General features: G+C 39.1%; 1 protein-coding gene and 1 long non-coding RNA gene across 2 annotated transcripts; one reads left to right on the top strand and one right to left on the bottom strand.

The window, feature by feature from the left end:
* Window positions 1–3,570: 3,570 nt before the first annotated feature.
* LOC109986742 (vesicular glutamate transporter 1-like) lies at window positions 3,571–20,746 on the bottom strand. Its single transcript, XM_020637518.3, has 13 exons — window positions 19,962–20,746; window positions 11,573–11,825; window positions 10,224–10,342; window positions 10,011–10,125; window positions 9,830–9,917; window positions 9,313–9,399; window positions 8,334–8,470; window positions 5,777–5,926; window positions 5,471–5,603; window positions 4,787–4,897; window positions 4,328–4,455; window positions 4,030–4,099; window positions 3,571–3,875 (listed from the first exon to the last, which is right to left on the bottom strand). Exons 1-13 carry the CDS (start codon window positions 20,021–20,023, stop codon window positions 3,571–3,573), a joined length of 1,758 nt encoding a protein of 585 aa, XP_020493174.1. The 5' UTR covers window positions 20,024–20,746.
* LOC109986743 (uncharacterized) lies at window positions 5,948–12,367 on the top strand. Its single transcript, XR_010664924.1, has 2 exons — window positions 5,948–8,517; window positions 10,248–12,367. It is a non-coding gene; the product is annotated as an uncharacterized lncRNA (long non-coding RNA).
* Window positions 20,747–22,534: the final 1,788 nt, after the last annotated feature.

The following is a 22,534-nucleotide window of genomic DNA, read 5'->3' as shown; positions in this document are numbered from 1 at the left end:
TTCAGTTTTTCAATTCAGTAAGCTTCATTAGCATGAATGTGACAATACTGCCAAAACATATCATATCAAACAATACAATAATAGCCTAACTTAGCCTGGCCTAAGTAACAGTAGACTGGTAATCGGCTATTAAAAAGTAACACAAATATTGATCAATAATGACATCATAACAAGAGTAATACTCATAAATATCTTGATATCAAAAATGTCTCTCAGTCAGCTTCCAGAGCATTTATGATTTAACCCCATTACTTTATCTCATGGCTCAAACTGTTCTGAAGCCAATGTAGGAGCGAAATCCTAACAAGTGAAGAGCCTTTGCAGCATTTTTTTTTTTTTTACCGAGGACGGCAGGTATCGTGTGAAATATGACGTATAAATATGGCAACTATAATATGAACCGACAGGTATGGTAACACCAAAACCTTAATATTGACAGTAATACTGATAAAAAAAAAAAAAGGTATGGTGGAGACGTGTCATGTATATTTTGGTGTTATTTGTTTGAGTGTGTATGAGTAGGCTAGCTTCAGGTCTGGAGTACAAAAGCTAGTCTTAGTAGCCACAATGGTAGGCCTAAATGTACTTTGGTAAAGCACACTAATAAGGTTAGTTTCAAGCTATATAGTGGTCAAACAATGCACAACTTTTACCATGAAGACTAACTAAATGAGCTAATGAAGCTCAAGTTAAAATGGTTGACATTTAATAAATAATAGAAACAGTAGCCTACAGTTTATTCATGTTGGTTTGTTAATTATTTTTTGGTGTTAACATTCCCCATAAACATTAGTTTTATATGTCTTATAGTCAAGCAAACACATTTTGTATTGTTTGTGGGTACCTGGCTAGCTTGCTTATGAAAGATTAGCCTACTTATTAAAGAATGTGTCAGAATAACACTAAGAAGACAGTGAGTTTAGGTTGAGGGTTGAACATGGACCTAGTTATTAAAGCCCAGAAACCCTGTAAAAAACAAATTTAGCTAGGTTTAAGTCTGATAGTGAACTTATAGGGCATATGTGACTAACTTTCATAAACCACTATATTGTCTGCTATCACTTGGCTGATAGCATAGGCTAATAACTTTTCTGTGCTTGGGGGGTAATACAAGAGTTGGTGTTAGTATTATAAATAGAGGCCACACCCTTGAAACCCTTGTCTCCAGCAAGTTATATCCACCTTTATGCAGGGACTTTTTGATAGGGGTTGACCTAAAACGGGACAGGCAAATGGCCATGTCCTTCCACATCCACTTTTGTTTGAATGAATCTAAAGGACGACTGTCACACTTGATGCTTGGTTTAACCTCTGTGCAGTGATAATTAATTCTACCTCAGCTCCTACACCAAAAAGTCCAATTAGGTTGTTGGTGGTGAGTACTAAGATCTTTCTCAGGGTGTCGAGGCAGGGCTTCAACTGGACAAATCATCAGTAAAGCCCTTTATAACTCTACCCGTGTCCTCAAAGAATTCGAGTTACATCCAGGTGACTACTGTTTCTCCCACTGACAGATGGTTGCAGGATAATCCCATTGATTCCAGAGACCAGAGTTGGACGTGAGGGTGTATGCCAATGCCTCAGTGGCTTCCTGGCTGAGGAAAACTGGTGAGTCCCTTCTCTGGTGCCAAAAAAAGCTATTTTTCATCTTGATTTCAATGCTCTTGTATTTTAGCTCAGTGATCGATAAGCTGTCTGGACACAGCACAGAGTACAGCACTATGAGTAACATGAAACCACTGTACCCAAGGGTATTAAGACCCACATTGTTCGTGCCTGAACCACACATAAAGAAAGGTCGACTTGAAAAAGACAAAACTGGTGTTTAACAAGAAGTTGGTTAAAAAGGGAACCCTCAGCTGTAATCAGGTTTGCTTACCAAGAAAGTAAGGACTATAACTGCTAAGAATATTTAAAATTGTACAAGAATATTGACCTCTACATTTTATTGTACAATATTTTTTTCACATGTACATGATTTTTTTTACATATACTGGTTTTGTTTACAATCCAGAACAAAACATTTAACAAGAAAACAATGAAATAAAAAGTCAAAAACAGTAAAAACCCTAGCATTTAATTTGTAATCTATCAGTGAAACCGTATCAGTGAGTGATACTTTTTGGTGAAACTCTAATGCTGAGATGCTTTAAATCTTTAAACCTTCTTCTTCCCGACTAGCTAGTACATTATAACATCTACTAATACAAATGAAAAACAAATTGCTCATGTACAATGAAGTGTCATTTCTTGTTGTCCATGATAAGCCTTTTAATTTTAATGGGAGCAGGCTTACTGATCCTTTAACATCTCTGCTGCTTGCTGCACCATTCATAAGAAACCACAGGGTTTTTTTAACAGACTGAGTTCTATGTGATGGCTCTATCAGCCAAACATTTTTATTTTATTTGCACTTTTAAACTTTGACTGATGCTATATAACTCGCATCACTCATCAGGCTCTGCTAAGTGTTCTTTGTACATCACTGCTGTGAAAGAGAAAGATAAGAGCCTGGCTTGTGTTGGGTTTGTTTTTTGGTCATGTAGTGACGGCCAAGTGCATTTGTAGATGTGAACACTAAATGCTTGAATTCCCTGAACACAAGAGTGACATGAAGAGTAACATAAAGGAAACATATATTTTGTGTAAAGCTTATAGAAAATCATTCAGGAGAAAACAGCCTTATGGAGAATCGATAGAAATAAATACAGCCCTAAACTAAGACTAGGGTTAAGGTATTGTTATTACTCTGCATAAAGACATTTCCCCCCAGCTGGTCAGTAAGCAGGCAGGTCTGAGGCCTTGTATATAAAACATTTTTTTAAATAAAGAAATCCCAAAGTCAGTGTGGGCTATTAGACTTCTTTGAAAGCTGTGTGCAGTTACATTTCCAGGTGTCCAAATACCTTCTCAGTGGAGAGTAAACCAATACTGCTGAGCAATATATTTTTTTGTGTTGGCACAAGTCACATGCGTCTTCTTAAAAGTGTGCACATAAGGACAACATTTAACTTTGCTTTTTGGAAAAAAAAATATTTTGTAACATTATGTGAAATCCTTATAGCTCCAGTTTTTGGTGCAAACATCATGAAACCATGTGAACAAACTCTGTAGGTTCTCACCCAACACGTGATAATAGGCTTGTGACATATGCCCATTTAAATATTGGGAATCCTGTATGACTCAAATATAAATGTGGCATATAATTTAAAGCCAAATGTCGTCCGATAATATTGAAGTATTCTACATTTATTACAATGATTTAACATAAAAAAAAGCGACACCAGACCTAAAATCCCTCCCTCCTCCTTTAGAGGTCCTAAAACACATTACTGAAGTTGTCTGTCACACACAGTACACAATTGCAATCACACACACAAATACAGATTTTTTTAAACTCACTAGTGTCTTCACCTCGACTGTGGAGTCTCTTTAAATTCAGTTCATTTTTAATTTTTACAGTCACACTTCCTCAAAATTGTCCCCTTTAACGATATCAAAGTTGTTCCTGCCATCAGGTGAAACTTCAGACTGATGATCACTAAGAGCTGTGTGCAGACCATCTTCTTCTTATGAAAACTCTCGGCCTCCCTCTCCTTGTAGATAATTATTGGTTCCAGCTGGTTGGACATACTCCTCAGTTTTGTCCCAGTCAGAAACCCATCCTCCTCCTCCTCCTCCTCCTCCTCCTCCCATGCCTCCACCTCCATTTGGATCTGCTCCCTGGTTCATGGCGCCGTAGCCTCCTCCTCCACTTGTGCGATACAGCTCCTCTGTCTCATTGGCTAGCTCGTCTTCATCCAGAATGCCACATTTCTCATCGCTCTGCTCCTCCGGCTCTGCCCAGGCTTGCTTCTCACCCGATGCAAAGAGGCCTGCAGTCCAAACAGTGATAAGTTAGTGTCAGAGATGTTTCAGTCTGCAGACAGTTGCATGAAGAATAATGCACAGATATATGCTTGAACACATTGATGCTCTGGTTAATGTAAAAATGAGTTAGGAATAAAAGTTAAGGAAAGGTATACACACCATAGAATATTACACCTCCATAATGAACCAGTGAGGCGATCAGAAACACGCCCTGCCACTCCTCTCGTGTCTTTAAAAAGAGAGAGAGAGAATACAAGATGTGAGCATGAGGTCATTCTGTTTAATCTTTTTTTAGCATAAAGATGTTCAAAAGTCATCAAAGTAATCAAAGGTGAGCTTGCATGTGGATTGTTGTGATTAATCCATGGTAATAAAAACACACCTTCAGACAAGAGAATACAAGTCAAATAAGTGTTTTTCTTTGTTTGTTTCTTAAATGTATTTAATAAGTTCTCACCTTGTGCTTTGTCATGGCACCAACTATAAGCGGGCAAACCATCCCTGATAAAGTGCCCACTCCGTTAGAGATACCCATGAGGATACTGGCATAGCGTGGTGCAATGTCAAGGTGGTTGACATTGAAACCTTTTGAGGAAGGACACGAACAAAGATGAATACAAAATAAGAAGCTATGTGCAGTTTATTTTAATATTTAATGTTATCTGCACACAAGAGGGGTGTGTATGTGTGTGTTCGTGTGTGTATGTGTGTGTTTGTGTGTGTGTGTGTGTGTGTGTGTGTGTGTGTGTTTGTGTGTATGTGTGTGTTTGTGTGTGTGTTTGTGTGTGTGTGTGTGTTTGTGTGTATGTGTGTGTTTGTGTGTGTGTGTTTGTGTGTGTGTGTGTGTGTGTGTGTGTGTGTGTGTGTGTGTGTGTGTGTGTGTGTTGCACAGTTGTTGAAGAAAACATGATTTCACCTGAAATTGCAAAGCCAGAGAAACCCACAGCCAGAACAAGGAAAGTAATGGCGACACCTTTGGTGTGAGAGAATCCCACCACTAGCAGCAGTGTTGCCTCCATCCCAAACCCTGATGCAGACAAATCAAGTAGCAAAGAATCAGAATCAGAATCAGAATCAGGGTTTATTGCCAAGTACATTTACACATACAAGGAATTTGACTTGGTGTATTGGTGCTAAACAGGAAATAAGCAACAAAGAATGACTTAAATGTGTTAAAATATTCTCACTTCAAGACGTTCATTTAAACCAACTGAAGATCATTTATCTCACATTGTGCTCCCCTTCTTTTTATAAAATGCTGTTGACTGAGCAGTTTTTACACCTGCGCTGACAGCTTGTACATTGCATGCTTCTCCATTTCAATGCTATCGATTTCTCTGTGTAGTTCAAAAATAGCCAACAGAGGCAGCGTTTCTGCTTTGCAGTGAGTCATCATTTCCTTTTATGCACCGAATGTTTTCTCACCACAGCGGACATAACACTTATGTTAACCCTATAATGAGCAGATGATCTACTGTGCAGTTGTTCAGGTTTATGTGATCAAACCAGCCTTTGTGCTAAAAATAAGCTGCTAAGAAAAGCTTCTGTTGATGAGTAAAAACAGGCTGTAAAATGTTTAATCTGTATCAGACTTTCTTACCTCCACAGTTCATCATTTTCCTGACGTTAGTGGTGGACATTATTTGGTTTGAGCGTAGATAGTCGGCTAGTTGGCCGCCAATGGGCACTATAATGGTCATGACAAGATGGGGAAGGGCGGAGACTATGCCCACCTAGATGAGAGGGGAAAAAGAATTTCAATCAAACATATTTTACACTAGCAGGTTTGGTCAACCTTTGCTCCACAGTATCATGTTATTGTTCCTGTAGAAACTTTCACCCCTGCTGTAATACAGCAAACATAATTCATGCAATGCCCACATATGTTGTTGTTTTTTTCTGTTACCTTGCTAATTTCGAACCCAAACACCTCCTCAAAGTATGCAGGCTGGCTGATGAGAAGCAAGTAGAAAGTCCAGCTTCTGCAGAAGTTAGCTACAATGATGGCATACACTGGCATGGATGTAAAGAAGGCCCTCCATGGTGTGTTGAATTTCTGAAACACACAAAAACACATCCCTTAGAGCCAGTGTCCACTAAAGGCTCATATATGTATCTGATTTTGTCATTAAATTCTAATCCCAAACACTGTCAAACTACGTCAAAAGGTTGGTTACCTACATATAAATAAATTACATTTCCCTATGTCCTGTCGGAAAAGGATAATTGAAGCAGTTTTTCTTTCAGTTTTGGATTATGGTGATGTGTTCTATAGGCATGCCTCTTCCACTACCCTAAAGCCCTTAGATGCTGTTTACCATTCTGCGCTTAGATTCATCACCGGTGATAGCTACATAGCTACACCACTGCATTCTCCATAATAAAGTTGGTTGGCCCTCCCTCACTGAGAAACGCAATAACCACTGGCATCTTTTTATCTATAAAGCCCTTACTGGAAAGCTTCCATCATATATCACCTCCTTGTTAAATCTGAACCCTGGTCCATTTTTAACCCGCTCGAGTGAGAGGCTGCTTCTCCAGGTTCCTCATGCCAGGACTGACCTGGGGAAAACCGCTTTTAGTGTTAGTGCTGCAAACTCCTGGAACATTTTACAACAGGACCTGAATTTGAGCACTTTTATCCCTTATGGACACTTTAGAAATATTATTTTTAACCGCCCAATACCTGACTGTAACTGTTTTATTTGATTTTAATTGCTGACTTATCACTGTAGTAATTTCAAGCTTTTAAATTATTTTAATGTATATATTTTATTGTTCTTATTGCTCTTTTATTGAGTTTATTTTCTGTAGTAGCTTTATCTCATTTCTCGTTGTTTATCATTTATGTATGTTTTCTCGGCATCATTGTAAATGAGGGTCACCCTCAATGATCTCTCCGAGAACTTAAATAAAGGTTGATGATGACTCAGCCATCACTTACACAAATGTGTTGTTTTTCAGGTTAATACTTTATTAAACTGAACAGTTTTAAAGATGTGATTATGAAAATAAAGGACGATTCAGATATCAAGGTTTACAAAAACAATTTAGTCCATATAATTTTTTCCTCACTTCTATTGGAATTTTTTGTCTGTTTTTCAAATTATCTTAAAAGTAGTCTCTCCTCTTGAAATGTTAAGAGACCATGTCATACAAACTGTATCTTTACAAGAAACGCTCCAATACTCCCACACCGCCGTCATTTTCTGTCACTATTGACCATGAAAATAAATCAAGTTTGTCCAGCAGCACCTTTTCTCTGAATCAGCAGTTCAGTATTGCCAGCATTGACAGATGCGACACATCGACCCCTGACATTGGTGCATGCCACATAATTTGCCAATGTTCAGATATCTGTCAACATGGCCGATTTCAGACAAAATCATTGTTCAACCAACGTATCAATGCATTCCTACCTAAATGCATGACAGCAGACCTAAATAAGTTTCCAATGATATTACTTTTTTATTTTTTGCTCATATTGTGTGTTTGGATAACCTGCTGCTCCTACGCCACAATTTCCCAGTTTGGGATCAATAAAGTAATTCTATTCTATTCTATTCTGTACTTTCTAAATATATAACCCTGTTTTTCTTCAAGTTGGGACACTGTGTGAAATGGAAACAGAAAGAGAATGTGATGATTTGCAAATCATTGAAACCCAATATTTAATTGAGAATTGCACAAAGAAAACACATCAAATGTTAAACTTGAAAATGGTTTTGTTATTGGAAAATGGTTTGCCCATTTTGAATTTGATGTCAGAAACAGGTTTCCAAAAAAGTCATGACAATGGCACAACATCCTGGGAAGTTGTGAAATGCTAAAAGACAACTGGTGGAAAACCACAATGAACAGGTTAATTAGCAGGTTAGTACAATGATTGGTATAAAAAGAGCTCAAGGAGCAGATGGGGAGGGGTTCATTATTCTGTGAAAGACTGTTCAGGGAAATAGTGCAAAGCTTTAAGAATAACATTTCTCAACTTTCAATGAATAATGACTGCATGGGCTCAGGAGCACTTCACATGAACATTGTCTGTGAACACAGTTCTTGCTGCATTGCTAGTTGAATGCTAGTTGAAATGTTAGCATGCAAAGAGGAAAATATATAAACCAGATCCATCAATACTGCCCTGTCTCCGGGCCCAGGCTCATTTAAAATGGACTGAGGCGAAGTGGAAAACTACACTGAGGTCTGATGAGTCAAAATCTGATATTTTGTTTGGAATTCATGGATGTTGCATCCTCAAGGCTAAAGAGGCGAAGGACCATCCAGCTTGTTATCAGCATACAGTTCAAAAGTCAGCATCCCTGAGGGTATGGAGGTGCATTAGTGCACACAGCAATGGTAACCTGCATATTTGTGAAGGCCCTATTAACGCTGACCGCTGTCTTCAGGTGATGGAGCGACTTGCTCATAAACCCCATCCTGCAGAGAGATCTATTAACTGTACTGACCGTTACTGCTTGTTGAGCAGTCGCGCCAATGCTTTCCTCAATATATGTTCTCTCCTCCTCAGTGATGGTGGGATGAGCAGCTGGACTTTCATAAGACACCAGGAACCAGAAGCAGTACCACATGATCCCAAAACTTCCTGGGAGTAGGAAGGAAGTCGAAAAAAGGGAACGGAGAAGGCTTTATGTAAGTGTCAAAACAGAAAGTTAAAGGTCATGAACAGGCAGCAAATTAGACACTTTAACTCTAATAGCAGCTCTAGAAACCGAGAATTGATGTTGAATTTATAAATAATGTCTGACCGGTCTCTTCTACCTGTATAAGGGTCTGATCACACAAAAATGCGTTGCACAAAGCGCGGCCAAAATAAAATAAGCGGGGAAAAATAAATTTGAGCAAATGCAGAGCTGTTGCTGTTGCTTTTCTCTTAGACGAGGAGGGGGAAATGTCGTTAAAAAAAAGCGGAGGTTTTGGGAACTTGAAATTGCTTCATTCTTTTTTTTTAAGGAAACGGCATGGTGACTTCCACGATTTCTTCAGTGAGCTCGGTTTTGACAACTCTTGATTTGATTGGCTGCTCCTGCCGAACTAACGATCGATGAACTCTCCGTGTCTTATGCTGATATATGTTGAAAAAATTAAAATTTTATGCATGCCCAAAAACAGCTAGAAAAACATATCAGAAGAGTGAGCAGCACATGGCTGTACCATATGTAAACAATGCCTTTGATAGCGACGCGTTACTGTGTGATCGAGCCTCTAATGATGCTTGCCTTTGCGCTTTTTTTTCTTTTTTTTTACTTTTCAGCTCCAAAATGTGCATTCATATCCTCATAATAATGATGAGTGTGTCTACTGTCTACATAAGAATTGAATTCAGCATTCTGATGTGCAAACCATCTGATTACTGTAGGACTATTATCAGGATTATAATGGCCAGAACTCCATTTGAACATTCGTGAAAGGATAAAGCTCTCTCACCATAGACGTAAAAGACTGATGACCATCCTGAGTACTGCACCAGTATTCCAGCTAAAGGCATGGCAATCACAGCACCAGCATAAGAACCTATAAAAAAAAAAAAGGAGAGAGATTGTGTTTCTTTTGTGTTCAGGCCGTCAACCAGCAATTATTAATTAATTTATCAACCTCCTATTTTGTCATTTAACTGTTAAGTCTATAACATGTCAGAAAGTAGTGAAAAACTGCGTCTTTCATTGTCTTGACTTGTTTGACAGCCCAATACAAAAGAGGTATTTTTAACACTGTCAAATGACAGAAAAGCAGCAACTCATCAGCTGGGACCGACAATGGGCTGACTTGTTATTGGGAAATATCTTACAAGTTATTAGGAATAGATGTGGATTCATTTTTAATAAAACACTTACGTGATATAAGGATTAGTCATTTTAGCATTCATAATAAATGTCTCTCAAAGTGACAACAGATGTCCATTGTTTACAGACTGAATGAAACAGGTGCAGTGATTATGACTCACCACAAAAGGCCGTTGTAGCCAGGCGACTTCTCTCCAGAGGCGGAGCCCACTTTGCCCAAATACCATGACAGGCTGGATATGAAACTCCCTGAGGGATGGGGGGAATCACTTTTGATTAATGTTCAAAATAAAATACATACATTTATCTTGTTGTAAAAAGCTAGAAACAAGAGCCAAGCACCTCCACAAGTCCTTGAAACACCCTGACAATGATAACACAGCCAAAATGCATTCGTGCTGCTGCAGGGATGAGCATATTCAGGCAAGACGTAGCCACTATAGCAAAGCCAAACACTCTGGAGGAGGAGAGAATAGAAAATGGAAGAGATGTTCAGTATGAGTAAAGAATGTCCAACTATCCCTTGCATACCTTATATATAGTCATTTCACAAACCTGTTTGCTGCAAATTTTTGACAGATGAACCCTCCAGGGATTTGAGTTACGATGTATCCCCAGAAGAAGGACCCGTGGATCATCCCCACTGTCTCTGGATCCCAGTCAAACTGAGCTTTCTGTTGGGAAGCACCAGGAAAACAGGACCGTGAGAAACAACAGCAATCTGTACATTTAACTAGTTTGACCCCTGAAACCACACATTTCATTTTAAAGTTTAAAGGGGGATAACATGTCACTAAACTGATAAACAGTCAAAACAAGTGATTGATTTTATACTTGACCACTGACTGAACACCAACACTCCTTCACATCACTGTCTGGAATAAACCTTTAGCTCTGCTGAGCAAACACACTGAAAGACTTTATTATCAATCAGTTTCTTGTTTTTATTAACACCATGATGAAATATTTATAACAATAAAGACACCATAAACAACCATTCTTTTGACAGTTTTATTTTGAGATTCAAATTAAAATGTTAAAATGAGCTTTGTTATTTTGAAGTAATGAGGTAATCAATCCATTTACCAAGAAATGGTTTTCCTCTTATTACACCTGACCACTGTTTATTCTTTCAGGCCTATATGTGTGTGAAACGCGTCTTGAGTAAAAGTCTAATTTCCCTAATGTTTAAAGGCTTTATATGTGATTTTTTACACTTAAATATAATAGAAATCAGGTATATCCTCTGAAAATAACTCTGTGAGTCATGACTGTCTACAATGGGTGTAACACCCGAGTCCCACTGTCTGTGATGTTTTCAGAGTTTTCAGAGTCCTATCTTCAGTTTGTTTACATCGCCGGGACGGCCGGCTGACTCCTCCCCTCGTGTATAAAAGTTGTTTAATTGAGGGACTAGAGAAAAGAAGAATAACATACTGTACTCACTGCTTAACTGTGTTTCTAGATCACGCTCATTTCAGGTAAATTTACATGCAGTGTGAAGATATGAGCATAATAAAGATCACTAGCATTAGCATGCTAACACAACAATGCAGCGCGAGTTGTTTTGGTTTCATGCTGGTGCTCAAGGGCGACATCTGCTGGATCAAAAAATCACATATATAGACTTTAATAAAGTCTATTAAATTTTAATTTAAAACAATTAACTAAAATACTACTGTGGTTAAGGATTTCCTTAAAAAGATTAGGGGCCTAACTACATCTATAAGAAAAAAGCCCTGGTCCAAAAAGTCCACAAATCCAAAGAGTCCATTTCCATATTTAGAGTGAATGAATCTTACAAATAAATCATTCAGACAATAGTATTTATTTTGCTTTGGTGTTGGTGAACTATTTTTTTTTATTTGCCACAAACCCCTCCAACATCCCAGACCAAAACTCACCACTATAACCTCCTTGTTGTCTTTGAAGACAGTGTGGCTGTTCACCATGCTGACGATGGCCACGCCGAGGTTACACCTGATACCGAAGGAGATGCAAAAGCCGATGCCGGAGAGGATGGCGATGATGTATCGCCTGGGCAGGCCGAAACACGTGCAGTCCACGACGGGCAGCTCCTTCTCCTCGACCAGCTCTGGCCGGCCCTCAGCCGACAGCTCGATGGTCTCCCCATTTTCCTGCTTCTTCTCAAGGGCTCTGTGAAGAGAGGGAAGTGGAACATGTGATGTGTAAACATTATAGAATTCAAGTCAGTCACTGGGTTGGTCTTGAATTAGGAATGTAACGTATTGGCTTGACATTGTCTCAGTTCAAACATCTATTTGAATGAAACAGAGACAACAACCATACAGAACGACAACGCATACCGCAACTGCAATATTAACCTTAAAAACAAAAGACAGTGTAATTATATAATGTGAAAAATATGTGTGCAATAACCTCAGGTGCAATAAGAGATGTAGAAACATATTTATATTTTCATGTCATTGTATTATATATTTGCTTTAATACAGTGTATAGCTTCTGTACAGTTTAGTTTATTTTACTTAGCTGTTACTACAACTTATTTATTTATTTTATTTGTACTTTTCTACTCTTTTTTTTATAATGCTATTCTATTTTATATATAATCTTAACTTTTTTGTAGAAGCTGACTCAGGGAGAAACACACAAAAATTCCATTGTACCTGTACTGTCCTGTACCTGTGCAGATGGAAATAAACATCTATTCTATTCTATTCTATTCTATTCTATATCAAACATCAAACTCGAATCATTAAAAAATTCACCACTAAAGCATCGCTTGATTACATTTAAGGGAGGTCAAGAGGTAAGTTGAGTAAAGGTCAGAGTGCTAAGTCCATTCTGTTTTATCAGAGCTTGTTAAGCAGCTGAATGCTCCGTGGTCTCTCTTAGTCCACATCCTGGCCTTTCTGTACCTGTGCCCTGAAGTTAAGAGTTCATAATCAGAGGGTGCAGTGGTTCTTCTGTAATCCTGTGAGCCACATCCAGTGCACACTGTTCTGTCAGGTAAGAAATCCTGCACGTTGGCTGCCCTGCTATCTTGCTAGCTAGTTTAACAACCCTGTTCAGTTTGTGCTCATTTTGTACAAACAATGCAACCCCCCTGTCCTTCCGAGTTACCTTGAAAAATAGAGACACTGCCAAGCCTTTGCAGATATTGCATGGTTGTTAGCACTCAGTATCAGTTTTTCATCTGTAATTGTAAAGCGGTATTCCCAGTGTTGTATAGCAGCCAGGTCAAGATAGCTTGCCACAGAAAGAACCTTGAAAATACAAACAAAAGCACTCTTCAATTTAAAAAAAAGACATGTCAGAAAAATAACAACAGCCGTTATCGAGCCTTCAAAATAAAGAGTCTTTATGTTTAGGTTACTTTGATATTTTCATATAATTGTGTATCTAACCCTGACCTGAACCTTAACCCTTTGTGAAGCCAGTCATACAACAGCTAATACAAACATAACAGTACAATGATTATGGTTTAGACATGCTACATACTGTATATGTTAATGGGGCTGTTTGGATGTTGGGTGAATGACAGCACATGACTGTCTGAATTATTCCATGTTGGATTGCTCGTGTATATGACCAGACTTGAAAAGAAAATATCTGTAGTGGCTATTTGTTCAAAAAGAAAAGAAAATCTAAATAAACTAATATCAAACATAATCAAATGACCACTGTACGCAGGTAAGAGAAGTCCAATGTCCATGCAAGAGATCTGTGGTTTATTTAAAGAAAGGAAACAAAAGAACAAAGAAAATTGTGGCTCCTGCTGCCTCTCTTGCCCTGGTATAAAACCATAGGCCCACCCAGGTGCATGCTGGTCCTCTACCTGCCTCTTACCTAAATAACCTCTGGTGCCCACAGTGTTACCCAAACACCTAACAAAAATACTAATGCAAAACTAAATTTACTTAACAAATAACTAGCAAAAGAAAATATTACCCAAAATCTATTCTAAATAAAGAAAACGTGTAGAATAATTATATAAGCAACAACACCCAAATATGAGTAAACTAAATACCAAAACTAATTCTAATATACAATACAATATCCATTCATTCATATATTTAGTGTTATGAGGTAATTTTTGTCATGTTTTGTTGATTTTATAGATAAAAAATGGATTCATTTAATGTGAAGTACCTTAACCTGCATTATTATAATTGCCAGCAGGGTGAGACACCACTCTTCACCAAATACCAAAGTATAAAAAGTACCCTACCTTCCAGTTTATTCATTAGCTCAGTAAACAATTTCCCAATGAGTTTATTGTCTCAATAGCTTCAACACCCCGTCATGTTCGTTTGGTAAATGATGGTCCAGTTGAGAGTAAAGATAGACGACAAATCATCGTATGCTGAAAGGCGTGGAAGCTTTTGATTGACAAGCTACCATGGAGTAAGACTTGTCAGTTTGTATCCACCCTTTTTCCCAAAGGAAGTCACTTCTGGTAAAACGGAAAGAAAAAAAAGAATTCAAGTCTTGGAAAAGGGGCGTTTACAAACCGACGAGTGCTGTCATGGTGGCTGTGTCCACTTTTTCATCGTCTGTTTGATCGGCATCTTAACAAAAGACTTTCTGCATAATAGTCTGTCATCCTACACCAACTGGTGCTCACTGACAAACCTTAGACTGAGACTGGTAACATGTTCCCTAAACAGACAAATCTTCTCTTGTTGAAACTGCAGCCAGTGAAGCGAACAGTTTTTACAGGAACACACTCGTCTTTCTCTGCTGTTGTCTCTAACTCATGTTCATATATCCTGCTGAGAAACCCTGAGAAACCCTGACCTCTACCAGCCTTCAGTCGAACAAACATCAAATATGTATCTAAATGCAGCATGTCATCTATTAAACATGACATGTGCAATGCTGAGTTCTCAGATCAGACCCGAGGCACTGCAGGTGCTGAAGATAGCGCACAAAAACTCCTTTTTTATCTTCCACTTCTTTAATATATAATTTTAGGTTTTCATATTTTGAAATGACAAGAATCATCCCAACGGCCTTTGTTTGAAAAAATGTGCAAAAATCTTGCAATTACATCACCCACCAGTGCAGAGCATAAATATAGCTCGGAGTGGGGGATGGGTGTGTTTTTTGTAGACTAATTTATTCGACAGTTTGTTGTACAGAACAGAAGGAGATCAAATCAGACAATGATCCTCGTGTAGAAATGAACCAAATGTAAGTATATTATGATTCTTATCTGACTTAAGCTTCATCAATAACAGTTATCACACTTGTTCTGAACAACAAGTCCTGACTGCTGTACATCATGCTGGTAGTCCAAGATCATGGGAACTGACAAGTATCATCAGCTCCTCAGGTGACAAAGTGAACAATGTTTAAATGCAGACAGTGATTTGTGGTGCACCATAGACTGTGTAATGCTTTTAAGTCAAGTTCTTGTTTTATTATGTTTGGTTTTATGCAACTAAAACGCCTCATCTGAAGAATTCCTCCATATCCTTCCCTAACTATCCGATAATTTGTACTTCTGGTTGCTTCTTGTATTTTTAAACCTGGGACCTATTTTTCACCTAAAATAACAGGAAAATTTAAATATAAGAAAAAATGCAATAATATAACTACTGTAAATCCAAAAAATAAATTGTCCAATGTGTTATGAACAAAAACTACAATCTAAAGCTTTCTAAAGTATAAAGGCAATAACAATATATTTAAAGACCTTCTAGAGTCGTGTCTAATGCAGATAAAGAAGAAAGGGATAACTTCTTTGTTGTTTCATACATCACAGTACTGAGCTGGTAGCTGTAGTCATGTTGTTCTCGCTTGCAATGTGATATTTGTCTTAACAACTCAACCAAACCCTTTTAACTATTTAATGTATGATAGGAGACTGGAGGTTTAAGTTTATTGACCTGCAGCACAGAACACGTCTGAAAAATTAGTATTGTTAAACGTGATCTATCAAACTGTGTCATGTAAGTACGATGTTTTTAAAGTTGCATGTAGCATAGCAATGTAGCTAACTGTAAACTAGCAAACCTTGTGCTAATGTTACATTTTGTAACATTTTGTGACTTATGAAGCTTTTTTTTTATTTCTTGGTATTCTACATTTATAAGAGGGTTAAAAGTGAAACGGTTTAAACGTGTGTAGACCCACCAAAATTCATTGTTTGTACACATTTTTTTTGTCATCCTTAGACAGAGCCAAGACCATGAAGATAGCAACTATGACGAGGTCATTTTGTGCATCCTAGCAAAGCTAAACAATTTGTGAAAAATAGGTGAATACTGTGTTGGCAACATTCTACAATTCTACAATTCACTTAGCAGAAAGCGACGTACATCAGAGAGTAAGTACAACACAAGCAAGGATCTAGAAAAAAGGGAACAACGTCAGTAAGAGCAAACGATCAGCTTTGAGTCTGATTGGACACACAGGTGCTGACAGGAAGCGACCAGAGGCAAAGCACAACATTGAGGGCAGTTCTTGAGAGCTCTAAACAGTATAGACACCATCTTATAAGTCGTCGTTATCAATCAAAACCCATCGTCATTACCATCATCATCATCAATAATATGGAGACCATCATCATTAAGTTAGTAGGTATTCATGACAGAGCTGGGTCTTTAGCTTTTTCTTAAAGGTGCAGGGGGACTCTGCAGATCACATGGAGTTTGGAAGTTCATTCCACCACCGGGAGGCGACAGAGGAGAAGAGTCTAGTCAGCGTCTTAGGACCCTGTTGTGAAGGCTGGATCAGACACCTTTCATTGGCAGAGCGAACATGTCCTTCCTGAATCCTAAATCAATCCAAACCAGCAGGTTTTTTCTCCACTAAACTGTAAAAGATTTATCTGAAGGTAGTTGATAGCTAGCTGGAGCTTCATCTGCCTTGAATCAGTATGGCCATTATACTCTGGGCTCCATACAATAGATAAAGTGTAGCTTAGTGAGAAAGCATTGCTTGTTTATTGCGACAAATTTTGTCTCGAAGTTGATCTTTAAAGGACAAGAGTTTCTGGAGCTTTTTGACCTCTTCAAGTCTTTCAGTCTCCATGCACCTCTGTAGTTGGTGATGTCAACTCTGCTTCTACAAAGCATTGCTCGTTAACATCAAATATTTGTTGCAATAACCTTGCCAACTCATTCAGGTTTATTGTGTTATCTGTGTGAGTCTGAGATTCTCTCTCCACCCTTAACCGGGATGCTGCTGATATATCCGGTCACCAGGGATACAAGCAGTCACAGTTCTGAGATACCAGGGAGAGAGAGGACCAGATGAAGATCTTTTTACAACCATCATGGCTGCTCGCCAGCTTCATGAGACACTCTTCCTGTAGAGAGTTTCTATGGATACAAATGCATGCAGTGACAAGAAAAAAAGAGACTTGGATTAAACTCTGTCTTCCCAACCTCACACCTTTTCTAATCAGAACACAAACTGGTAAATAAAAGCTACACAATGATAAAACATACATGATCTATTAGTTACTGTAAGCAGGGGTTCTAACAGTCTCCGACGCTGATCAAGTATTAATGCTTCTCCCTTTTGAATTATTAATATCTCTGGCTCTCTTGGACTATTTTTGTCTGAGCGGGTCTCTCTCTTCATTCTTCCTGTCTCCTCTTCATCTTTAAACCTGCCTTTTATCGTCAACTCCCCTGACTCATGCGTTGTCCCACACAGTCCCAGCATCTCCTTCTTTTTCAACAGCAGCTTATTATCCAGTATCCAGCCAATGGGCGTCATTTCTCAAATGCAGTGGCAACACTAGTTTTCAACACTTGGGTGTCATAAAATGTATGTGCTGCACTGACTTTTCATGACTGACCCTGAGTTAAGAAATCCGTTCTAATCCTTAAAAGCTATGTGACCTTCGCTCTGTCGCACTCGAGAAACCACGAGAAGAGGTTCTATTGCCTCTGCGGACCGGTTTCACTCCAAAAAGAAAAGTTCTCAATTTTTGTATCTTGAGGTGATGTCAGTAAAATGTGTTAACACAACCAGAACTTCTGTGAGAAAACACAGTTTCTATCCAATGTCATACATCAAGGGCAAGTGTCAGAACAGTTCAACAGCTTGAGTCGAGCTAACTGCAAGGGATGTTTGAAGTCAACTAACAGGGGGAGATTGTTGGAAAGATGCACTTGTCTCCATTACAACGCCACCATGGAAATACTGAACTCAGACTAGTAAAACCAAAGTTTACAGACACTATAATCATGCTGTGAAGAACATTGAGGTGAAGGATTCAGAGATAAAATGCCCAAACCACCGGGAATACTGACAGTTTTTTTTTTGTTTTTTGTTTTTTACCAAACATCATTTATTTTTTTTACATAACATTTGGATATGAGGGACATTTTGATTGGCAACAATCAACAATGAAACTCTTTCCACAAGTGGAAGTGTACATACCTGGTATTATTCTATTATTGTATTTTTTCTGCCTTTATTTAACTGATGTACATATGTTTGATTTTTAACTTCTTGTTGTTTTTGATAATTATATTCCTATTTTTTGAGCGGTTGTGACAAAAAAAAATCCCCCATGGGGGATCAATAAAGTTTATCTTTATCTTTATTGGCTGGTTAATTGGTTAATTTTAATTGGTTATTAAAATGAATTTTCGATTATTAGTAACACACACAGTTGAATGACAGGAGGTTGTGTTTGGGATCAAACAATGCTTCTCTGCGGTTTCATTTACTTTGACACAGAACTTCTGGATCTATAGAATTCAGAGATTCAGTTCTGAATAGAGCACTCATGTTCTGTCGCCCTGACACTAAGGAAGTTCCTAATGGGTCAAAATAAGTGTAACGATCGAATTTGTCAAGATAGTTGTACGTTACAGTTCCACACCTGATTATAAAAATGTAAAACAACAAGAGTGAACTTATTTCTGAACACTGTCATGTATGCTGTCCTCTCCGTGAGATCGCTTGGCATGTTGCGTGCAGAGACCATGGAGTGAGGAACGGACCCGTTGCGCGTTACGCACGGCAGCAAGGTACCAAGGGAGCACCTGGGGGGAAATAAGAGCTTATAGGCTGCTGTGGGTTCTACGTCGAGTGGCCTAATCCTGGCTGGCTGTGAGATGAGAAAGGAAGGCGGGGGGGGGGGGTCACGATGACGAGTTATCGGGCTACTTAAGGGGGTGGGGGAGCAAACGAGAGAGAGAGGTGGCCAAGGTGTACGGCCTGCAGGGATTTACGTGGGCCGACAGCTTGGACGAGCAGTGTGCTATTTGTGGAGAGGATTTAAGTGTTTAGACGCTCCATCAAATCCCGAGAGAAAGAAAAGGGAGTCCATCTTTACCAGACTTCCGGCTGACTCACACACCTGCTCTCAGCGGGGAAGGTGTGTCACGCATTTTTATGCAGCTAGCTCAGATAAAGACATGTAGGAACTTGTATGTGAAACTTCTGAGGGTGGGGAGGTGGGGGGTGGGATCTCAGTCTTACGCAAGTTCCTTGTAAATCCAAAAGTCCACGTGATACATTTTGTTGCTCTGCTCATTTGGAGCCCAAACTCCAAAAAGACACTTCTTGTTTAGGAAAGTTGGAGAGTTTCCTAGAATCAGGGATAATCAAGGTCTTCTTAAGCTCACAGTGACAGGTAGAGCGCGTCCTCAGAGGCTCCTTATACATAAAAACACAGTTACTCTTAATGAGTTTGCACATTATAACTGATCAAACGTGATTCTTGTGTGGTTAAAACTCAAATATATTGCTTGGTTGCCAGTGATACGACGCAACAACAAACGTGTGGCAGTGCTCCTGTAATATGACAACGTGACAGCACAGCAGAAAAGGCTGAAGAACAAAATCCAGGTATTGATCCAACGCTTCATCTTACACTGAGAGAACACTTTTGGCCTGAAGTGAAATCTGTTCAGTTGCTCCCCCCCCATGCATTTATCATTGGATAGACTATTTTTAGATTTCAGATCAAACTTTTAAATGATCCATTGCATGTATGCTGCAGTTGCTTGTGGAGTGATACATAATGCATACATCCAGTCTCTTATGTGGCAGATTCACTAGCCTATAGGGGGGACAGATGTTGTGCCAGGTGATCCAAGCCTACACTAATCCAGGCCTCTGGACGGCTTAATCTTTAATTGAGCAGTTTTGCTTCTCGTTTTAAGACAAAAACTCAAGTAAGGATCATTTTCCAGCAACCATAAACTGCCATTCAGTAATCTTCTTTAAACGCAAAGGATGGACTTTCTGGCACGAGTGCGCCCGAAGCCGTTATGCTTGTTTTTTTTTGTTTTGACATTTATTGTCTTTAATTGATCCCAGAAAGATTTTACGTACCCGTATATTTTCCCGAGAGTCTTGGCTGCCGCGGCCTTAAATCTGTCCGGCCGGATGTCCATCCTCACGAGTCCAGGGTCCGACCAATGTGAAGTCTTTGCGCGCTCCCGATCGAGCGCAGAGCCTTCTCCACTACTCCCTTCGCCCCGTGTTTCACACTCACACACAAAGAAACTTGATTTTTTTAGTTGATCATTAAATGCTCAGTGTCATTCGCGTTGGAATCCGACACACTGATTGTCCAGAGATTAACAAACTTCATTGAATAAAAACCAACCGAACAAACATTTCCAGATCCACTTTGTCGGAGTCCTTCGCGTCCTGCTGAACTTCTTTCACTCTTTCGGTGTCCTCAAATGTTCGCACCGCGCTGGGGGCAACTTTCGACAGGATTCGTGGCCAAACGGTGTCTCTGGCCGTGGTCCTGAAACCAGATTACTGCTGCCCGCGCGCTAATCTCTCCAAGTGTGTGTAGTGAGTGGAAGGAAGAATGTCACTTCCTTCCCCGCAGCCCGGCGTTTTAAGCGCTGACGGCTATTCTTGGAGCGCACAAGCCTTGAATGGAGAGAGTAAACACTGTCCGATCGAAGCATATTAACAGAGATCCCAGGTATTTGTAAAACTGGAGTGACGGGGTAATCTCACGACACTGTAGTGGTTGCTAGAATTTGCTAATATTTTATCAGATTTTTTCATAGAAGGACACAAGATGTAATGTATGTGAGTTCAAGTCTTAAAGTCAAAATATAATAATAATAAAACAGTCTCATTAATAAAAAAAAATAAAAAAAAGTCCCCTTGTTTTTTGTTTCTGCTTGTCTGTGTTGAGCCACGCATCCTGTGCGTCAAAGCAGAGCTGTCATAACGCATCATCACTGCCACCACTTTCATGTGGGTGCAGAACTGAAGACCTGGAATCTGTGAGAGTTATTTTCGACATGTGACTTATGAAACAATGGATAGACTCAGCTTTACATGAAACTTGAGTATGTGACATGTCCCACTCAATGTGCCAGATACTGCACATCTATCACATTTATCTTGACAATAATGTTTTATTTTTGAGGTCCTGTTTTGTAAATGAAACTGGAATTATATATTCTTTAAACTAAACATAAAAAGACCTCATTTCAATCATGACATTCAAATAACATCTGGAGTTGCTGGTTGTAAACAAAAAGATGCAGGAATTCCATGAAGATGCTCCAGTGTTAGGGTCCTTGTTCACTCAGACACTTTTAAAGCAGCACCTGTGCTTTTCCTTCTATGACAAGTCAAAATGTCTGCTTTGAAATGGAGTCTGTTTCTGATTGGACGTAGAGTGTAATCATACAAAGCCTGGTAGTCCTTTGTCTGTAGCCTCAAAGCTGCCACTGTTACATTCTAAAATTAATGTATGAACTTAGTCAGAAACTGGATTTACAAAAACTACATTGGAATTGATTTTGAAAAACGTGGACACTTCTTTAAAAGGGCAAAAACAGACATTATGGACATTTAATAATTTACACATGTTGTTCAATGTTATGAAGAAAAGAGTCCAAAGTCAACTTAAGACTGTAATAGTTGACAGATAGAAACAGAAATGACTCAGCCACATTAAATTGTTCTCCGTTTGGATAGTTTATTTGTTTTCTGGTATACCGGATGACTGTAATAATTCATGGTCTAGTTTGTAGCCTGGTGTAAATATGAAGCTAAAGATGTTGACAGATACGATTGTGATTGACAGACTGAGTTTGAGTGAAGACTTCCACCCTGTTTCCACCAAGTGGTCCGGTTCACTTCAGTACAGTTTTGTATGATAAACCCTGATCTTGCTAACTGTGCCCTTATTGTGGAAGTTTAGTCTAAGCCGGATCGCGATAGATGCATCAGCTTCTTCATCTGTAGAAGAATGTGATACAATAAACAAAGGGTAACACTGGAGGACATCTAGCAGAGGTCTACACCTCCACGGTCCATGGGGCAGCGCTACAGCGCTGACACAAGTTGCAAAAAACAACTCTCTCCAAATCCTATGCATATTTAAACAGGCAGTGTTTTGTGTTTGTTCTTTGTTATGGCTGTCGCACAAGAAGTGATTTATTCTTTCAACCCATAAATGGATTGCACTGTGTCTAACTCAAGCCTTTAGGGTCCAATCAGTACACTTGGCACCCCAACAGAAGAGAAGCAAAAAAGTAGGACGGTACAGATTGGTTGTTTCAGTACCATTCCCAACTTTTGACAGTGGAAACGGCAACAGATGTGTCCCGTACCTTACTTAACTGAACCGGAGCACCTGGCAGGTTTAAATTGTGGTTATCTGCAGAGAAAAGAAAACAGGTCAAGAAGTTCCTAGTTAACAATAGACTGTGTATCAGAAATCGAATAAGCCTCTTGTTATTAATATAGGGCCAATGCAAAAGAGCCTTAAATCTGCATTATTTGTAATGACCACCGGGGGGCGACTCCCCTTGTTGCAGGAAGAAGTCTGGTTGTTTGTAACAACAGAGAAAATGACCTTCTCTCTCAACTGTCATCAGTGAACATTTTTCTAGTGAGTCTAATGTTTCAATCATTTCAGGTCT

This window comes from Labrus bergylta, chromosome 21, assembly GCF_963930695.1.
Source record: "Labrus bergylta chromosome 21, fLabBer1.1, whole genome shotgun sequence".
Classification (NCBI taxonomy): domain Eukaryota; kingdom Metazoa; phylum Chordata; class Actinopteri; order Labriformes; family Labridae; genus Labrus; species Labrus bergylta.
The sequence above is the reverse complement of the archived record's forward strand: the minus strand, read 5'-3'. Positions and strand labels throughout refer to the sequence as shown.